This window comes from Beta vulgaris, chromosome 5 (assembly GCF_026745355.1).
Source record: "Beta vulgaris subsp. vulgaris cultivar EL10 chromosome 5, EL10.2, whole genome shotgun sequence".
NCBI classification, from domain to species: domain Eukaryota; kingdom Viridiplantae; phylum Streptophyta; class Magnoliopsida; order Caryophyllales; family Amaranthaceae; genus Beta; species Beta vulgaris.
In genome coordinates this window covers 15,894,382-15,916,701 of record NC_079206.1, presented here as the reverse complement: position 1 = coordinate 15,916,701, position 22,320 = coordinate 15,894,382, and the positions used below count along the sequence as shown (strand labels likewise).

The following is a 22,320-nucleotide window of genomic DNA, read 5'->3' as shown; positions in this document are numbered from 1 at the left end:
AATTCCACAATGAGTTGTTGTATACCATATCGCTTGCCCAAGCGCACCGCCATCTCAACAGCCTTTGCTTCGGCCACTTCAGCTGGCCAGTGAGCTCACATTTGCCGGGTCGCCGCAAAAATAACTTGCCCATGAGAGTCTCGTGCAACAGTATCAAGCCCAACCCAATCGTTGATTGCAAGCGAAGCATCAACATTAAGCTTTAACACACCTGTAGGGGGGAAGCCAAATGTTTGAGCTGTTGTGACACGAAGGGGGACTCGGTTTATATATTTTCTTCATATAATTCCCAACTTCTTCCAGCCATCTATCCACACGTACAAGAAGGACATTGTGTGGAGCTGATTTGTTGTTGAAGACAATAGAATTTCAATCACCCCGTAGACCCCATGCAAGAAAAGCAACTTTGACTCGAAACTTTATATCACAATTGAGCCAACTAACCAGGCCATCACACATGGCGAAATCAACCGAGCGCTGACGAATCTCTTCCACACCACAAGCGTTCCATACTGGCAGGAGATCAGGACAAGAAAATAAAGCATGCTCATGGGTTTCAGCAATACCACAACCATGTGGACAGAGATTATCGTCAATCATATGACGATTTTTAAGAAGGCCTCGGACAGGTAGAGTATTAGTACAGCAATGCCATAAGAATTGTTTCACTTTTGGGCTCACTTCCAAACTCCAAATATCTACCCAAGCTTGGTGGAAATTGTCAAGATTTTCCTCCTTACCAATCATATAAGCCGTTTTCACCGAATAACAAGCATATTTTATGAATGCCCAAGCAAGTTCATCCTTCATTATAAGAGAGCTAAGAGGGGTGCTAAGAATACACCTAACCTCTCTTTCATTAAAAGAAGCTTCAATGGCCTCCATATTCCACTCCTTTTGATCAAACCACTCAACCAATTATAATTCTCAAATTGCTTACTCGTGAAGAAACGACCTTCTTCATCAACAACCCATGGATCATCCCAAAGATTAATCTGCGTACCGTTTTCCACTCTCCAAACCACTCCCTTTTTCAAGAGAGATTTAGAACTCCAAATACTACTCCAATAATAACTAAAAGAGTGACCAAGAGAGGCCCCCATGAATTCACAATTTGGGTTTTTTTTTTAGCTCTCATAACTTTAGCAAGAAGAGAGTTTGGTTCACGAACTAACCTCCAGGCTTGACGGCTAGGTAAATATCATTGAAAACTTTAAGATCTTTCAGCCCCATGCCACCCAATCACTTCAAAGTACACATTGACTCCCAATTTTTCTAGTGAATCTTCCTTTGAGTATCATAACTGCCCCACCAAAAGCGGGCCATGACGGAGTGGATATTTTGGATGATAGCACTTGGAATCTTGTAAACTCCCATTAAATAAGTTGGAATTGCTTGAATTAACAGAACTTCCTTCCCCGCTCTCGAAAGCAACTTCTCCTTCCAACCTTGGAGTTTCTTCCGAATTCTAACTAAAAGAGAGTCAAAAATAAGTTTTTTCGATCTCCCTGGGATAGGGGGGATACCAAGGTATTCTTCATGCTTTTCCCCCCGTCTCATGTTCGGAACATTTGTCAATTCTTCTCTCTGCCTGATACTCCTCTACTGAAAGACACCTCCGATTTTTCATAGTTAATTTTCTGCCATGATGCAAGCTCATATTTGCTAAGAATATCAACTATAATAGTGCATTCCTGAATTGAGGCTCTAGTGAAGAGTAAACTGTCATCTGCAAAGAAAAGATGAAAAACTTCCGAACCACTTCGACTGACTTTAGCTCCATGAATCTGTCTCTCCTGCACTTTAGTCTGAATCATTTTAGAAAGGCGTTGGCTACCAAGATAAAGAGATAAGAAGACAAGGGATCTCCCTGGCGAAGACCTCGAGCAGGAATCACATAGCCAGAAACACCTCTATTGATGATGAAGGAATAAGACACAGAAGAAACACATTCCATAATCAAGTTCACCCATCTACCATCAAACCCCATAGTGAGCAGAAGTTTTCGAAGGAAACCCCACTCCACTCTATCATAGGTTTGCTCATGTCCAACTTCATGGCAATAACACCTTTACGGCTCCGGTTTTGGTATTTCATGGAATGAAACACTTCTAAAGCAATAAGAGCATTATCAGTAATAAGCCGACCAGGAACAAAGACACTCTAGTTCTCAGTCACAATAGCAGGCAGAATATCTTTCAATCTGATCACAATGGCCTTAGAAACCAGCTTATAAATCATATTACACAAAGCAATAAGGTGAAACTCAGAAGGCTTTGTGGGAGATTTAACTTTAGCAATCAGTGCAATGTTAGTATGATTTACACATCTAGGAGAAAGAGAGCCATGTAAAATATTACTAACAAAAGAATAAACATCATCACCCACAATATGCCAAAAACGCTGATAGATATTAGCATGCATACCATCGGGCCCACGAGCCTTGCAAGGATGCATCTGTTATATAGAGCAGCATAAATTTCTTCCTTCCAATAAGGCTTGCTAAGAATCTGGTTATAGTCATCAAAAATCGCCGGATTAATAAGCTGAAGAACTTCGTTCAATTGCAAATCAGTGAGGCTAGCCGAGGCAAAAATCAAAGAGAAGTATTCTGAAAAAATACTTTCAATATCCTAGCCATCCTCACACCAAGCACCCTGCTCATTAAACAAACCTTTAACATAATTTCTTTTGCGTATTTGATAAGCCTAATGATGAAAATATTTTGTGTACCTGTCACCATCTCGAACCTCAGCAACTCTAGATCACAAATACCAATGCGCCTCATACTTTGTATGAAGATCATCAAGATGTTTCTCCAGCTCCAAACGCCTAGTGCAACTATCATTCGTGATGTTACTCTGCTAGACCAGGCCCAACTCTTTTTTCGTCTCTTCAATCTGTTTGCCCAGCTTCCTAAACTTCTCGCCACTCCACTGGACAAGTTGTTGGGCCATTATTGTAATTCGGCCCATCAAGTGTTCACTAAACGAACCAAGCCACGAAGGTTTTACAGCCTCTTCGCAGCTCGAGTCAAGCAACCAGGAGATTTCAAAATGAAACTGCTTTTGCTACCTTTGGGCCTTCGATCAGTATCTACTAGGCCGGAGGATAATCGCAGAGTGGTCCGATTTGTAGCGGACCGAATGCTCAGCAACAGAGTTTGGATACAAATCGAGCCAAGAAGGAGAGCCTATAAACCTGTCCAAAATGCAAGTGGAAGGGGAATTCCCGCACTCCCAAGTATGCCAAACACCAACATAACCAAGATCTCTAAGATAAAGATCATCCATCATGTCTCTAAAATTTCCCATCTCACGACGGACTTGAGTAGAGCCACCTTCCTTTTCTTCATTGCTTAAAATTTCATTAAGATCACTGCCAAAAAGAATGGGGAAAAAGGATCACTACATAAATGAGAATGAGAGCCCAAGTGTGGTGCTTTTCTTCCTCTTTTACCCATCCATAAATCCCAACAAATCTCCATTTTTTATTAGCATCATCCAGATCACCACAAATGTGATGTTGAGAAAAAGAAACAAGAGAAAACAGAACTTTCTCTTTCCAGTATAAACAAATAGCACCAGCTCTGCCTTTACTAGCTACACCGAAGGCATTTGCAAAACCCAAACGACTCTTCAAAGCTTCAACTTTCGCTTTATTAATCATAGTCTCAGACACAAAATCAATATCCAGGGCATAAAAGGTGCTCCATCTGTAGAGCTGACGAACTGAACAACGGTTGCCCAACCCTCGATAGTTCTAACATATGAAATTCATAATGCTGGGCTGGATTGGACAGTGTCAATCTCTGCCATGAATCAGTAGAGGTGCTCCGCTTTGAACGCTTCCCAGCACTTTCATTTTTTCACAAACCATATCATCACTTACAAACTGCCTTTTACCAACATAAATCACAGGGTCCATGTCCATACTTCGGGCTGAACCTTTTATATCCATCGAACTGCGAGTCAGTCTCTTCCACGAGTGGGCTTTGCTAATTAACTAGTTATGATATTTTAAGTCAAAAGATAATTTAAGTTAAGAGGACTACCTAATTAATTATTAATATGAAGAAATCATTTTTGTCTATGAAGTCCCGGGAAACTAAAGAGACAAAGCAGAGTGGGTTTTAGGAAAAGAATAAACATAAGCATAAACTTTAGGTAGAGGTGATCATGGGTAGGACAGGATAGGGGCGGGTTCGGGCCTAGCCGCCTCTAAAAAGTCCATTGGTCGGGTCAGCCCAGGCCGGACCAAAATTCGAGCATAAAGTTTGTGCCCATCACTTGCTATTTCAGGCCAAAATGAGCGGGATTTTCAGGTCAAAATTGGGCCAGGCCAAAATATAGACTAAAAAGTCATTTTTTACTTCCCCAAATCCCAGCACAAAGCCAAAAATAATCGGACTGGGCCCGACCGCGGGCCAAACAGTTCTGCCCAAACCCGTAAAAAAATGGGTCGGGCTAGAGTCAATCAGCTCTAACTTTAGGGCTTGGTCATTATCATATTATGTTTTCCGTTTTTATTTCTATGAGAAATAAAATGGAACCAGAAAAGGTGAGGTTTGTTCGTTGTCACATTTTTGTTTTCAGTTTTTTTTTTTTTTTAGAAAAAATAAAATAAAAACAAAAAGATGCATATAAGAAAAGTAGTTTCTAATTTTAGTTGCCAGTGTTCAAGATTGACATGTTTACTATAAGTATGACTACTATACACCTATATCAGATGGCTTTTAAATTTATAAAACAAAAAATCGACAATGATGTCGAAAGTCGGGTAGAGTTTGGTTTTGTGTTTTCAGTTTTTAAAATTGACAAAATTATTATAGGCGTGATTAATACTAAGTTCATTATACCAACAATATTATATGACTTTAGAATCTTAAAACTAAAAATAAATATTAAGGGCCCATTCGGTATTATTGTTAGTTTCCAATTTTTGATTTTTATGATGATTTTAGAATCATATGATATAAGTAATATTATAAACTTAAACTTGACCATAATGATAGTAATCATGCTAATTTTGAAAACTGACAACAAAAAATTGGAAGCTACTTTTTATAGTTTTCATATTATGGTTTTTAGTTTTCAAAAAAAAAAAACTGAAAACTGAAAACTGAAAACAGAAAAGGATAACGAATGGACCCTTAAGTGTAATGCAAATAGATCCTTGTTTAATTAGTTCAATGTTTTAGTGGGTTGTCCCTTTAAATTTATCCATAGAAAAATAACCCGTAATTTTATTCCCATGTTGACTCTTGGTTCTATATCTTTAACTTTTTTTCTTCTTTTTTAATAAGGTAAGATAAAGTCCCTTATAAGTAGGGGAAAACTGGAAGATCCCTCATTGCATTGAGTGAGACTCGATCCCAGAATCTTTAGAATTGGAGGTGATACCAACACCATTAGGCTATACTTGCTGCTCTTGCTTCCACCAAGATTTGAACCTTAATCTCTCATGTAAGAAATGGGAAACCATATAATTTATCTAACTTATCCAAAGTGATACAAAGCAAAGCATACAAGAGGAAAATGGGACTTGAGAGTAGTGGTGTCAGAAACAGATCTGACCGCCGGGTCAACCTGATTCTGACCTGACTTGAACCTGGTTCGACCTGTGTGAGTCAGTCCTCAGACCTGATCGAAACCGGACCTGGGATTACCCAGACCTGAGCGGCACCTGGCAATATTATATGCTGACCAGACCAAACAGACCTGCATTCAAACTTGAACCCGACCGTACTCAACCAGATATTACTAAAATTCAATTATTTTTTTATATCTACAAAATTATTTAAATATATTAATATATAAAATTTAGTACATTTAATAATTAAATAAATAAATAATTAAATTACATTTAATTTAAGGATTTTGAATATCATGTACTTGTTTATATTTTTATTTAATTACCCAATTTCCTCAATTTCAAATAATATTAAAAAAAATCTGGTTAAACCCTATACTCCAAATTTATAATCCAATTTTAATATTCTACCAAAATTTCCCCATTTTTTCTTCCATTTTTTTACCAATTATTCTACCAAATTATCCCCTTTAATATTCTACCAAATTTGCTACCAAATAATATCTTAAATTCTCGTAACCCTATACTCAAGAACAACATATGAATATGAAATTCATTCTTGTTGAAGTAAAAGTTAAAGCATATACATAATGAAGTGAAAGTTGCAACAAATTCGAATTGATTGCTTAACTTTACATCCAGAAAATTAAAGAAATGAATCTACAATTAAGTAATTTACAGAAATTTTGGGCGAAAAAAAAAACAATTCAGTGCTTGAAATTGCATCTTCATTCTTCACTTAAAAATTTGCGAGGAAGATGTTTCTTCAACTTCTAGCTCAAATCTTCTACAAAACTCGTTCTTTACATCTGGAAATTAGAAAAAATAAAGAAAAACAAAATTCTCAAAACCAAAGTTAATACTCCATAATTAAACGAGAGCTAAAGAGATTTCTTGTATATCATCTTCAATCTACTTTACCATCCAACAACAATGAAGCGGGAAGCGAAGAAAATTCAAAATCGATACATCTCGTCCAGAACCAGAAGAAGCAAACGAACACAAAGTTCATCATATAGCCATAATTTACACTAGATGGAACTCAACTTACAAGCCCTCATCAAAGCAGCAGCAGTAGTTTCCACTTTAGTCTTTACAGACGAAAGAATACTATTTTTAAGATTCAAGAAAACATTTGGAAAAAGAAAAATACTATTCCTAGTAAAATTAGACTAAAATTATGCCGCCCCCTTCCCCCTCTCTCTTTTTTTCTCTCTAAATCCTAGCCTTCTCTACCTCTTTTTCATCATCCATGGTAAGCCTCTCTCCTCCTTTTATTTTCAGTTTTTAGTTTAAATAAATTAGTATCTCTTTATGGGATTTTTTAGTCTCTTTTTTGGAGATCTCCTTCTCCCCTATGGGAGTTGTGAGTAAGGTTTTTTTATTTTTAGGTATGAGAAATTGTTCTCATTGGTTGAAGTTCAAGACTCAACATGAAGGTATTGGAATCTCGGATGCGGTAAACATGACTCAATCAAGAATGTTCTTCCGAAACTATGTCGGAATGATAGACTTCCTCATCAATAGTTGTTTGATTCAACAAATACAAGGGTGCTGCACTGTATTACTTGATCTGGTTCATTGTAGTTTTTTTGATTTAAGCTTGTTTTATTGTATCTTATTTTTCCTTAATATCTATTGTAGATGTCGTTTGGCTTTCAATTAATGAAATTTCTCCTTCAAAAAAAAATTTAGATTGAAATTTACGATAAACTCATCCAGATCCCATTCCTTCAAATGTTACAATTGACGTGTCCAGATACTAATTGATGTTTACATTTCGGAAATTACATTTTCACCACTTTATGGGCACTCTTAACATCTTCAACCTTCTCTCTGTTTCTTTACCTGCAATGTGCAATTACGCACTATATTAACAACTAGAACCAACAACTGTAGCCTCCTGTTTCTGTAAGGTATTTAAGAAACGATCAGATACATTTGAGACGATAACATGAGTTGAGAGAAGTAGGAACTAGGAAGGGAGGCTGGGCGGGAAATATGGGTTTGGAGGAGAGAGATGAGAGAAAAGGTGATAGGTTAGAAGACGATCTAACGATTTAGCTTCTTTTATGGTTTGTATCCAACAGTTAATATTGATGATTCATGTGCTTTGTATTGTTTTCTTATGTGCCCTTGATTCTGATCATCTAACGGTTTAGATTTTTCCTATTAAATGGTTTTGGATTTTTCCTTAAGAAAATCAATAATCCTACCAACAACTAAACCCCAAATCTCATACTAGTAGAAAAAGGACGATTTGCGTCACCCCAAGTGCGTCGCATGGAAGCCCAAACGACGCAAAAACGTAATTTGCGTCGCACGCAAAGGAGAGTGCGACGCACCACATAGGTCCATAAGCACCAGATACGAGCTATATGCGTCGCACATGCCTTAGGTGCGTTGCAAAAGTCCAATGTGCATCGGACCCCTTGGCCATACGACGTAAATCGTTGTATCCAGTGACAAAATTTGAGGCCTTAACTACGTCGCACGTCTATAAGATGCGTTGCAAAAGACTGATTTGCGTCGTACCACCGGCCCATCCGACGCAAATCACTTGGCCCCCGTATTCCTTGACGCCCAACTCTCCTACCCTAAATATCTTGGCCCACGTACAAACCCACCCCCCCACTTAACCCCTTAACCCTAAATTCGTTGCCTCATCGCCTTTCAAACCCCCTTCTTCCTTAGCTTCCTCAAAACTCTCATCTTCTTTCTCTCTCCTCCCCTCTACAAAAAAACCCTTTAAATTCATCTCTTTTTCTGAAACGAAATTTCTCACTTCTGCAAAAAATTCGACGAAACAAAAGTTGATAAAGCGAAGAAAAAACACGAATCGTGATTCCTTCGAAGAAACGAACAAACGAAGATTCATTACTGGTTTTGTGATTCGAAGAAATGAACAACCGAACAAGAACAAACACGAATCGTGCTGAAATATTCTTTACTGGTAACTTTTTTCTCAATTTCTTCTTGTTTTTGTTGATTTTTCATAATTTTTTTGAGTTGACTTCTGATTTTTTTCTCACTTTTGAATTTTCGCTTTTTTTTGTTTACCTAATTGAAAATTCTGAGTTTATGAATGTTTAGTATTGAATGTTCAGTTTTTTTGTTTTCATTTTTTAGACTTGATTTCTTTTTATTTAATTTTTTTCATTTTCAGATCTGGGATTCATGCTCTCTCCCTCCCTCCCTCTTTCTTCATCTTCCTCTTAGATCAAAGGCGAAGGGGACTAATTAACGACTGAACCACATGAGTTACGATCTCACTCTCGTTTTTTAAATTATTATCAAGTTCTTTATCTGCTAGATCTGATTTTTTTTGTTTAGGTTCATTTTTTTTAATTTCGTCTTTTGTTTCTTAATATATAATTTTTGATAAATATTCATCTGTCCAGATTTTTTCGTTTCTTAATTTCATTATTTCACTTGTTTAATTATTATCACTTGTTTCTTAATATTTGTTAGATCTCGTTTTATAATTATTATCAAGTCTGTTAGATCTGGTTTTTTGTTTAGGTTCATTTTTTTAATTTCGTCTTTTGTATCTGAATATATAATTTTTGATAAAATATTCATCTGTCCAGATTTGTTCGTTTCTTAATATTTTTTAGATCTCGTTTTTAATTATTATCATTTGTTTCTTAATCGTCGCAAGGCAGATGTTAGGTTCACTTGTTAGATCTCGTTTTTTGATATTTGTCTCGTTTCTTTTTTTGATTATTGACAAATTTTTTCCTCGAATGCAGTACTAAAGCATTCATGCTTGGTACTGGTTTTTATTTTATTTTTCCTATAATGTCATTTGCGTCGCACCTAGTGCCATATGCGACGCAGATGCCTAATTTGCGTCGCACCCTGTGCTATGTGCGACGCAAATTCCCCTTATATTCAGGTGTAATTTGTAGTTGGTGGGGCTGAGGAGAGCAATTTTTGTCGCACCGTATAGAACGTGCGACGCAAATAGCTAAAAGATCTGCGCCGTTTTCGCATACGACGCAGATCAATTATAGGTCATCTGCGTCGAGACCTATGCCGTCGGACACAAATACGACGCAAATAGGGGTCCCATGTCCGACACAAATCGACATTTCTCTACTAGTCATAATTATCTAAAATAATAATTAAGATTTTCAAATTATAATCATAATTATCTAAAGTAATAATAATTAAAATTTTCATAGTCTATATTATTTGTTTAACCAAAATTTGCTCGTGTCAATTATCTCTTTGTCTCATTTGTCGGCGAATTGATTAGGGAATGACAAAGAGCATAAACACTAATCAGTTATAGACTTATAGTTATACTAGTTATATTGTTCTAGATCATTACTTATGAAACTAAACTTCTTGAAAAATTACTTGTACAACTGTTACTTACTCAATAATGTTTTGATTATAGTTATTTACGTGAACTATAGTATAACAATATGCTTCATATCAAGATCTTGTTAACAAGCAATAAGATTTAATCGGCTAAGATCTGGTTAAAATGCAAAAAAAAATAGTAATTTAACAAACAACCCTATATATATAAGAAACTATGTTCCCGAAATAATTAAATTCAATGTCTCCTATTAAGTTAAGCTCTACAACTCTATGGTTATTTATTTGTTAAGTTATTATTTTTATAGTGTTATGTATGCAAATATCACTCAATTATGTAATTGTTTGATTATAATATTTATTTAGTAAACTTATAGTGTAACGATATAACTTATATATATGAACTTCATGAGTTGATAGTGATTGTTTGTTATATTATCATCATAAAGATGATGAACTTATATGGAATATTGTTATCTTGAACTATGAACTTTCATTCATACATTCATTATATTGATCATATCTAATAATAACTTGTTTTAATTTAACTATATAGTAACTAGCAAGTACTTGTTAACTAATTTACTTATGGTTGTTACTTGTTAATAGTTAACTTATTAATTTTACTTTTTAATAAGTTATGGTTAGCTTTTATAAGGGAGTATGATTTTGGGGGGTATAATTTATTATTATTATTATTGTACAACATGTGAACCCTCGTTATAATCAATTATTTCAATCTAAATACATGTTTTAGTTTCAAAATGCATTTAACATGACTAGTATCTAAAATAGTGTACTATTATCTTGAATTAGATAAAATAGTGTACTATTCTCTTGAATTAGCTTATAATCAATATACATTCATTAATCTTATATAATAACAACTTCTTCAATTATCTAGGAAAAAGCTAGTGAGTTACTAAGTTGGTATAAGTCTATGTGAGTAACTGACTAAATGATAAGTTAACATATAGTTGTTAACAAGTTACCATCGAGTTAACTATTGACTTATGGCTGTTATGTTTACTATCATTTATATAAACTGTTGTTATGTTTATTATTATTATTATTATTATTATTATTATCGTATAACATATAAACTCTCGTTATGACATTCAAGCCTCATATGAACCGTTGTTGTAAACATATGATTGTCATTTGTTATAATATTATAATATATCAAGAGTCATTGTACTAATTTATAATCAACATAGTATTAGAATGGTTTTACAATTAATTTAATACCAATGTATAATACTACTAAAATGATTAAACATATTGATAAAATAGTTTGTTTATACTTTATCATATATAGTCACAACATAATACATATATACCGCATTATATATGTTTGTTATTGATATATTGTACTAACATATATAAGCCTACTGATAAAATAGTATCTTTATAGTCATATATATATATATATATATATATATACACAAAGTTAAGAGAAGACCATAAATACTATACTAGTATTAAACTATATTATAACATAAAAATAATTAACTTAAATAATCTTATAACTTATAAAGATAAGGGAGTGTTGTGGTTGTTAATCTTATACTAGTATTAAACTATATGGTTGTTAACAAGTTACTATTTAGTAACTAGTACGTACTTGTTAATTATTTTACTTAACTTATGGTTGTTACTTTTTAATAGTTAACTTATTTTAATAAGCTATAGTTAGCTTTTATAGGGGATAATAATTTGGGGGTATAATTTTTTTTATTTATTATTATTATTATTATTATTGTGCAACATATGAACCCTTGTTATAATCACTTAGGTCTCATATGAACCGTCGTTGTAAACATATAAATGTATGGTTGTCATTTGTTATAGTATTATAACATATTAAGAGTCGTTATACTAATTTATAATCAATAGAGTATTAGATTGATTTTACAATTATTTTGATATCAATCTTATATTAAAATAATTCAACATATTAGAATTTATATTGTTATTATTATTGTTAGTATTCCTGTTCTTATTTGTATTACAATTGCTATTGTTAGCCTTGTTACTATTACTGTTATTATTTGTATTTTTACCTATTATCATTGTTGCTTTATGTTCATTAGTATTATTATTATTGTCATAACCATCATAGCTATTTACAAACTTATATATCAATCATAATGCTTATTAATGCTTATAATAACAAATCATTTATATACAGTTTGGATTTAATCGTCTACTCGTTATTATTGTCGTTGGTTATAATATATAATATTAAAACATATGAAGAGTCGTTCTACTCCTTTACTCATTAGAGTGGTTTTACGCAATTGATTATTCGAAATAAGAGTTGACTAAGAGAATACACTAAACATCACGATATCAATATAGTATTTTTATTGGTTTTTCGTTGTCATCCATATATTTATCGCACACACACATATGTATATATATGTCAATCTTAATACATTTATTAATATGATTCGTTTACAAAATCCATAACAAAATCAAGATGGCCCAATCAGGAGTTACCCGAAGTTGAATTGTCAATAGCGAATGGACCCGATGTTTCACAATGGTCGAAGTAAGGTCATTACTAATTCAACACGAGTACATTTGACTTAAATCAACCGTACATGAAATCTAAATACGACCTGCACAAACCCGACAAAAAAATGTCAATGGGTGATGATATCCAAGAATGGATCGACTTGTAAATGGAACGCTCAGACCTGTTCGGTACCCGGGAATCCAATGATTCAAATGTGTTCGACCCAGTTGAACAAAACCTGACCAGTCATGACCTGGGACACTAACAATCAGAATCCTGACCTGTTCGGGTCTGACCTGGTTCGCCATGGGTATATTAGAACCTGTTTGAGAACCTGTTTTGACACCACTACTTGAGAGTATAATTTACACTATTACACTCTCCGCGTCTCGTTTTGTTCGCCCTATTGAGCTTTAAACACTTTTCTAAAAAAACAAGAGGTGAATGCAAAGGCAAAATTATGATATCAAGTCCTATAATCAATTTTTTTTATAGGGAGGCCCTATAATCAATTTAAATATGGGGCAAAATTGTATGCAGGCTTGATCAATTTTTTTTTGCGCTGTATGCTCCAGATGATTCTCCACTCTTCTTCATTTGAATGTTCTCACTCAAAATCAGATGATGCACAACATCATATACTAGTTTTTCTTCACCAGAAAAATTACTAACAGCAGTTACAACAGTTTCCTAAACATTAGGTAAGGAGGACAACAAAATTAGGGCTTTCACTACTTCATCCTCAAAAGACAATATTAACCAAAGATAATTGACTTAGGACTTGTTCTTTTTGGCATAAAACAGCTGAACTGAACTGAATTAAATTATAACTAATAGTAGTGATAATAATGTAATATAATATTATTTAATTAATAATAAATTCATAATAATGATTTATTAATAATAGTAAGTTATTAAATAAAATAATAATAAATTGTTTTAATAAATTATATTAAATTATTGTGAGATAGATGGATTAGTCCGTAATAAACCGATAAACTAATGACCTGACGAACAAAATTAGAATATGAAATATATAATATACTTTATCACCCAACGCTTAAAAAGAATGTTACAAATTTAATAGGATGTGTACATTATTTTCCATTGTTTTTTACTGTAATTTTGCAAAGAGCTCAAAATCTTTCCTTTTTTTAAAAAATCTTTTTTTTTTGTCATTGATCAGTTGTTTTGATTGTGCTAGATTTTGATTTTTCTACAATTATGCGTCTTTACGCTTAATTTTAGTTGAGATTTTCGACTCGGGCAAATAATCCTAATCGAATAAGTATTAGGTTATTTTTTTTCTTTCACCAAAATATATACATAGACACACGTTAATTTTATAAGCAATAGTAATAGGAGTAATAATAACAATAATAATAAATAATAATAATAATTGTAATCATGATATTAATATTTATAATAGTATTAGTAGTAGTAATAATAATGATAATAATAATAATTATCATTGCTTTATTATCAGAGAATTAAATGACTGAATTGAACTGAACTGATTGCAAGTTGCAACTGAACTGAATTGAACTGAAAATAAGCTAGGGAGAACAATGCCCTTATTATTGAATTAAATTCATTAATATGTTCAGCAGCAAAACTATCATTATTCATCTCTAAATCAAATAAACGGCGCATTATCAGATATACCTTATTCATTGCCGAGAGCTTCTTATACATATTTGACAGTGCTTTGATTAATTCCGTCGTTGTTTTGATATCCTTGACATTGAACGCCACAGTCCGAGCCAATGTCAACCGCACCATCGCTAGTGAATGTCGATCGAGTACCTTCCACATAGCCTCATCAGTGCTATCTGGCTTTGCAGAAAAGGGTTGATACAAATTCTTATGATATAGGAAGTCTTCAATTTGCATCTTCCAATATCCAAAATCTGTTCCATCAAACTTCTCAATTCTGATCTTTGCATCCTCCATTGTTAATTACTTCTAGATCTAGACAATAAACCAACCTAGCTCTTGATACCACTTGTAAGTTTTATTTACTATTAATCTAGCAAGTAATACCAAACAATAATAGAACAACAAATAACAAACCAGTAAATAACACACAAGAACATTTACGTGGAAACCCAATAACTGGGAGAAAAACCACGAATCTACACTGAACGTTCAAGAAAGATTACAAAAGCACTTAAAGAACTCTCTCTCTAGTTTTTTCTCTTTTGAATATGTTAATAATGATGTAGAATACAATTAGAGACGTATTAGGGTAGCCGTATTTATACCCCTTCGAAAAAATGCGTTTTCCGCTTTGAAAACTGCCAAAATAAGCCATCGCCCGATCGGGCACTTAATTCCCAACCAAAGTTGTACGCGGGCCTGATCGGGTGAAAAGACGCCCTGTCGTTGTTAGGTACTTCTGCCCGATCGGACAAAGGTGCCCGATGTCATTGGGCGCCTCACAAAATTCCCCTGCTGTAGTTTTTGTTACGGTCCCGATCGGCCGGCATTGCCTGACCCGATCGGGCGAACTCCCCTTACAACATTTTTAAGCGTTTTTCCTTCTACGCAACCTTATCTTCACACCCATACACCTTCATGAGCCCCATACGTTCAATATGTCCAACATAAACAACTGTTTCTTGTGTTAGTTTTCATTGGGTTAAATATTATTATGTTCCGTCTTTTTAATCTAAAAAATTTGACTTTCACGTTTGGTAACGCCGAATTTTGACTATTAATACCTATAGTTATAAACAAGTAAAAATTGTAAAAATCTGATATTTGGAAACTTTATATGTTGAGATGAATTTTACAAGATTCCACTACGAGTATTTTTTCTTTTAGGTTTAAATCACAACTGAGAACCAAAAGTGAAGTACGTAATGGGTGTCAAAGTACAAATTGAGTAGATTAATAAGAAAAAGAGGTAGTATAACTTTGGATTATTTCGTGAAGATAATTCTTAGAAAAGATCTAACGGGGGGGACCACAGGTTAAGGGATGAAATGTAGTCAAATATGATGGCTGTATCTTGATTCTTGCCCCAACTAATTATTACTGATGTAATACTAATACATATTTTATCTTCATCCCCGTAAAACTGTCCTTTTGGCTATCTTCTTGTATCACCAAAATCTGATAAAGTCTATCAGAAGAGAGAGATTAAAGAAAGAAAGATGGCAGAAGCAGTTCTTTTTGGCGTTGCAGAAGAAGTACTTAAGAATTTGGGATCAACTGCGCTTGATGATATTGCCTCGGCTTGGGGCTTCAAGGCTCGGCTTGAGAAGCTCAAGAACACCATCAGCACAATCAAAGATGTGCTCTTGGATGCTGAGGAGAAGCAAGCTGATAGTCATGCTGTTCGTGGTTGGCTTGAAAGGCTTACCACTGCTGTCTATGCTGCTGATGATCTATTTGATGAAATCGCTACAGTTGCATCAAGAAGGCAGCTCATGGGGGGAAACAAATTGACTAAAGAAGTAAAAAACTTTCTTTTCCCGGTGCAATCAGATCGCATTTGCCTTTAAAATTTCACAAAAGATTAAATCCATTAGGCAAGAGCTTGATGGCATAGTCAAAGACAGCATTGAGTTTGCCTTTGTACGTCGATGTTATGAAGAAGAAAGAGTGATGACTAGAAAGAGATGAAACTTATTCCACTGTTAATGCAGAAGAAATTATTGGTAGAGATGGTGATAAGAAAGCTTTGTTAGATTTGATGTTTGCCTCCTCTTCTACTGATGATGTTCCTGAGCACGAGTTGCTCCCTGTTATCTCAATTGTGGGGATTGAAGGCCAAGGGAAAACCACTTTAGCACAACTCATATATAATGATGATCAAGTTGACATACACTTTGAGCTGAGATTATGGGTATGTGTATCTGACATCTTTAATGTCAAGGGAATTATAGAAAAGATGCTCATGTCAGCAACAAACACTGAAACTCCAAAATTAGATATGGAGCAATTACAGGGTCGGTTGCGGCAGGAAATTGGTGACAGGAAATACTTCCTTGTTCTCGATGATGTTTGGAACGAAGATCGTGAGGAATGGATCAAGCTCAGGGCTCTGTTGAAGATTGGTAGAAAGGGAAGTATGATTCTGGTAACTACTCGATCAAGGGAGGTGGCAAACATAATGAGCACTCTTCCTCCATATCAATTACAAGGCCTATCTGAAGAGAACTCATGGGATTTATTTGTAAAGATGGCATTTATGCCTGGACAAGCTCAAAAGGAGCCACATCTTGTGAAAGTCGGTAAGGAAATTATTAACAAATGTGCCAATGTTCCTTTGGCTGTAAGAACTTTAGGCAGTCTTCTTTATGGTAAGGATGAAAGTAAGTGGTGGTCATTCAATGATACAACTCTTGCTAATATTTCTGAGAATCAAAATAACATTATGAGCATTCTCAAGCTTAGCTACCACCACCTATGGTCTCCGTTGAAGAATTGTTTCACTTATTGCGCACTGTTTCCCAAGGACTCCAGATATAAGAAGGAGATATTGATCGATCTTTGGATGGCTGAGGGTTTCATTATTCCCACAAACGAAAACCAAAGTCTGGAAGACCTTGCTGAAGAGTATTTCCTTATGTTGTTGCAACGATGCTTCTTTCAGGATATAATCAGAAATGAATGGGGGGCCATTACGAGCTGTAAAATGCATGACTTGATGCACGATCTTGCTCAAGAAGTGGCTGGAGTCAAGTTCAAGGTAACAAAGTTTGGAGACAGTAACTTCAACAATAGAATCCATCACTTATCCTTCAATTATCGTTTGAGTTCCTCGTGGAAAATACCCAGTTGCATGCTAGATTTGAAGCTTCTGCGAACATTTCTTTTGCCAGTGCAAAGGGAAGATGGCTTGATCTTAGGCAAATCAACTTGTCTAGAGATATTATCAAATTTCAGATGCTTAAGAGTGTTGGATCTACATCACCTTGGCCTCCAATGCTTGCCCAGTTCAATATGCCAATTGATTCACTTAAGGTACCTTAATCTCTCTGTGACGTCTATTAAAGATCTACCTGCTTCAGTCACATAACTTTATAACCTACAAACACTGAAACTGTATTTGTGTTTGAAGCTGAGAACATTACCTATAAATATTAAGAAACTCGCCAACCTTAGGAGCCTTGATGTTGATGAATGTCACAACTTAACTCACATGCCTTCAGGATTAGGAGAATTGACTTCCCTTCATAAGCTACCTCACTTTATAGTTGGAGATAGGCGTTCTCCAATATCCAGAACTAAGCTCTGTGCAAAATTAAGTGATCTGAAGAACCTTAATAACCTGAAGGGTCGTTTGGTTCAAAATAAGGAATGGAAAGGGAATGGAATGGGATGAAAGGATGGAATGGAAATGGAATGTGTTACTTTAGACACTTGTTTGTCTTGATGTAGGAATGGAATCATTGGCCTAATGACTCCCTTACTTTTTGTTTCCTATGGTGTGAGGAGGGTTTCAAGATGGGGGAATCAAAATTGGGCTAGTAAGGGAGTGAAAAAAATGGATAACCCAACCAAACATAATATAAGGGAGTGTGTTACCTCAATCCGTTTCCAAGCCTAAAATATTTCCAACCAAACGGACCCTGAGAGGAGCCTTGCACATTGAAATTCACGGAGACTCAAAAGATCTGGTCTTAGATGGAGCAAAGGCAAACTTGAGCAGTAAACACAGGTTGACAGAATTGCATATAGATCTGACAGGGTTGGATGAAGATGTAAGTGACTATGATATAGCAGTGATGGAAGGCCTCCAACCACATCCTAATCTAAGAAAGCTAAGGATTGGTGGGTTTAGAGGTCAGAAGCTCCCAAGTTGGATAATGATAGATAATATATCTGGTAGTCTTCTTCTAAATCTTGTTGAGATTAGACTTTATAGGTGTGAAAGATGCCTGGAAGTCCCGACTTTTGGGCGACTACCTTTCTTAAAGCGTCTTACTCTTGAAAATCTGTCTAGTCTGGAATACATGGAGAATGATATATGTGACCTTTCCTCATCATCGTCACTACCACCACCAATAGAAGCAGTGTTCTTCCCATCTCTTGAAGAACTTATGCTAATTGGTTTGAGTAATCTCAAGGGATGGTGGAAAGTAGGCGCAATTGTTAATAATGACAAAAAAGAAGTATCATATCAATTGGCGCAAGATAACTTATTATTAATGTCATTTTCTAATCTATCAAAGTTATGGATAGAAAGGTGCCCCAACCTGATGGTCCTGCCTCTTAGTCCTAATGTGGAGAAATTGACGCTGGTGGAGATCAACAAGACCCTAGCAGTGTTAAAGATGACAACTTCTTTTCCCCAGTGTAGTTCAAAGCTGAAACAGTTGAGCATCGATAACATTGAAGACCTTATATCCCTGCCAAAAGAATATATGCGTCAACTTTCCTTACTAGAGGTGCAAGATGGCAACTTGGTAAGCACTTCCAGACTAGGAGAAGTTTTCAGAAGTCTAACTAGTCTCCGATCTTTGGCATTCAGTAATTGTCATAACTTAAAAAATTTCTCTGAAGGCCTAGAATATCTAACTGCATTAGAGAAGTTGGACTTGTTGAATTGCGAAGAGCTTGATCTATCACCAACTGAACACCCTGAAAATGAAGATTGATTGCCATAGAAAGCCTTCAAAAGTCTTCGTTATTTGCAATTGCGAGAGATTCCTAAACTAGTGGCTTTTCCTAGAGGTCTTCAACATCTGGCGAACCTTCGTTCTTTAGAAATAAGGTTTATCAAGGATTTGAAAGAATTACCAGAATGGATCAGTTGTTTCCAGTCTCTTGAGCATATAGAATTGTTTGATTGTCCCAAATTGACATCATTACCAGAAGGCTTCCGCAAGCTTACTTCTATAACTCAACTTCGAATCATTGAGTGTCCGGGATTAGCAGAGAGATGCCAAGGCCCAAATGGTAAGGATTGGACAAAGATTCAACATATCCCACTTGTAAGTATTCGAGAGAGCATCTTCGATTGATGTTCCAGTTACCTGAACGCCGCCATTAATGCTAAATTTGCGCATGTATTTTTGTGGGCATGTGTGTGTGCTTGTGTATGTACTAGACCTGGTTTGCTTTGTTCTAGTCTTCTAGAATCTAGGTATATAAATCTATAGCTAGAGTACTTGTATCTGATGTACTTTCTATAATCTAGAGAAAGTGTAAGTTTTAGGAGAGTAACTTATGCCTTAAAAGTAAAATCCCCTTGAATTTCAATCTTTAATCGATTCAAGGCAGTGGAAGGCAGTAGAGCACCACGAAAGTACTCTCTCCTTGTAAATCAGGCTAAATTTTCGCAAATGCTAAATTAAATTGAAAATGTATGATACAGTTCTTTTTTCATGATATATTTACTCGTTTAGGGGGGGATTCACTTATCTAGTGGTCGTTTAATTATATATGAATGCAGTAAACTTCCTCTATATTACTATAGAATTTTTTGCACGCGATGCGTGTTTGAATTTTCTTTCGAATCAGAAACTCGATTTTCTTCCGCATAAGAGTCAAAATTTGAACATTTTAGAAAAAAAAATTATATATCATTGAAAATTTCAAAAAATGTCATTGCGAACATAATAATATTCTGGAAATGCACGAATATTGTTATCTAATCATGACCTATTAAGTTATTAGTGTTTTGAATTTATTTTAGTTTTTTCCCTCTTTTGTTTGGAGCTTCTCTTCTGAGTTATATTCTGAGTTATAAAAAATTTATTAGATCATAGTATTGTGTAGTTATAAGCCCATAATCGAATCCGCGCAACATGTATCATGTATGGCACGAAGTATTTTTTTTCTTGACTATGATTGTGGGAATTGGATATGGTAACATCTTTTTTAGGGGAAAAAAAAGGAGGAATACAGTTTGCCAAATATAGGCAGCTCTTAAATTTAGCAAAGTAAAAAATACAAACACTATTTTGTAATTTAGAAAGAGAAGGGGGGCAAAATTGGTATTTCAAAAGAGGACACCATTGCTTCCCCCTTCCCTTATATAATAGAGATATGCAAGTAGTTGTTTACTTGATAATAATAACACAACTACACAAGAAGTTGCTCATCTGCCCTCTTCCGCTCAAGTAAGCGGAACTTCACATAAGTAGGAAAAAATCCTATATCCTACCAAACAAGCATTTCCTAAAAATAAACCTTAATCGGCATTGCAATATTTTGAGAATATATACACGTTTAACCAAACGAACACTTAATGTGTTTTATTCCAAGGATTTTGGTCAAGCTAATAAGTACTTCTTCCGGTCTTTATTAGTTACCCCTTTATTTTGTAGAGAATTTTAGGAGGAAATAATGTTGTGGGTAATAGAAAGAAAGAAAAACAATTATTTTATATTAAAGTAGAATGTATGTGTGATGAAAAGTTAGTGGTCCCATTCCAAAAATAGAAACAAAAGAAAGGGGTAAACTAATAAATGACATCCCAAAAAAGAATACGGTTAAATTAATAAAAACCGGAGGGAGTAAATCTGAATAACAGAGACTATAATGCTTTTAGAAGTATATTTGCATATAGAACTATTTGTGCACTCCAAGAGCTATGCTAGCACTTTCTAATTGCAAATCCAAGTTTGCAGTACAATCTGAGAAACACTCAGCTTATATCAGAACTCAGAAGGTTGTCTATTATTTACATCTCAAGAGTCAAGTATAAGTGTATAACACTATGGAGTCAATGTAAAGTCAAAATAGTGATATGTGATGATTAAATGTGTCTAGATAGAGACAAAGAGCAATTAAAAAAGATATTTATTTTGCTTCTTGTTTGAACATTGTGGCATAACTAACTTTTATGATCCTTGCATTGCTTTGCAAACAATTTATTTTACTAGGTAGTAGTTCTTGACAAAAAAATCCTATGTGACTTCTCAAAATCTATATAAATCAATATGTTGTCCTCATTTTGTCCATTCTGACTTGCATTTCATACCTGATTCGCATTAATTGTTCAACATTATGTGTAATCAGACAACATTTTGTGTAATCCTTCCAATATCTCTAATGAGCCAACTCAAATTTCAGCTGGTGGGGAATTGGTACTAGTTGTCCGTGTGAAATTTTGCTGATGCCTTATTTATAATAGTGTGTTGTTTTTCCGGGTTTTTAGCATATCTCTCAAATAAAGAGATAAGTGACCAACTAATGATTACATACTTTACATCCCGTAATATTGTTTTGGATTTTATTTCCGAAGAAGTCAAATATTGATTTTTCGATTTTTTCACTAGGTACTTCTGATGTTTCTTAATATTCACCTGGTACCATCGTATTTTCCAAAATTTACTAGGTATCCCTGTGGTTTAGAAAAATATCTGATCCTACCATCAACTACCTAAAGAGGGGCGTCGCGATAGTGGGGGAGGGGGGCTGCATGGGTGGTGGGAGGGTGGGGGAGGGGGCAGGGGTGGTTAGGGTTAGGTTTAGGGCTAAGAGTTAGGGTTAATGGTTAATAGGATTGACATCTCCTAAATTAAGGTTAATGACTAACAATGGTTAACAGAGTTAACCGTTGTTAGTCATTAAGATCATTTGAGTGTATTATCATGAAACTTAGGGGTACCTGGTGTAATCCCCCATAATTTTAAAGAATTTTATAAATATATTTAATATTTATATAGTTATATTTAAACCCAAATGAGTTGGGAAAATGATGTGACTATTTAAAAAGGGTTGACTATTTTAAAAAGTCAAATGAAATTATTTTTCATGGCTTAATGGAATTGGAAATATTTTAATTAAGCATGTTTTAATAAAAGTAAATATTAAAGTATATTGAAAAAGAAGTTTAATGGAATCGAAAATCCTAAAAAGGATATAAAGGGAAAGAGTCATGTTGATGACTAAAGTCTTAAGTTGTCCATCTTATT

At 34.7% G+C, this 22,320-nt stretch overlaps 1 protein-coding gene across 1 annotated transcript; it reads left to right on the top strand.

The window, feature by feature from the left end:
• The first annotated feature begins 15,600 nt into the window (after nt 1-15,600).
• Nucleotides 15,601-19,784, top strand: LOC125497877 (putative disease resistance protein RGA1). The gene is made up of 4 exons (XM_057394630.1): nt 15,601-15,937; nt 16,096-17,466; nt 18,080-18,861; nt 19,063-19,784. The coding sequence occupies exons 1-4, from the start codon at nt 15,601-15,603 to the stop codon at nt 19,417-19,419; spliced, it is 2,847 nt and encodes a 948-aa protein (XP_057250613.1). The 3' UTR covers nt 19,420-19,784.
• The last annotated feature ends 2,536 nt before the right edge of the window (nt 19,785-22,320 follow it).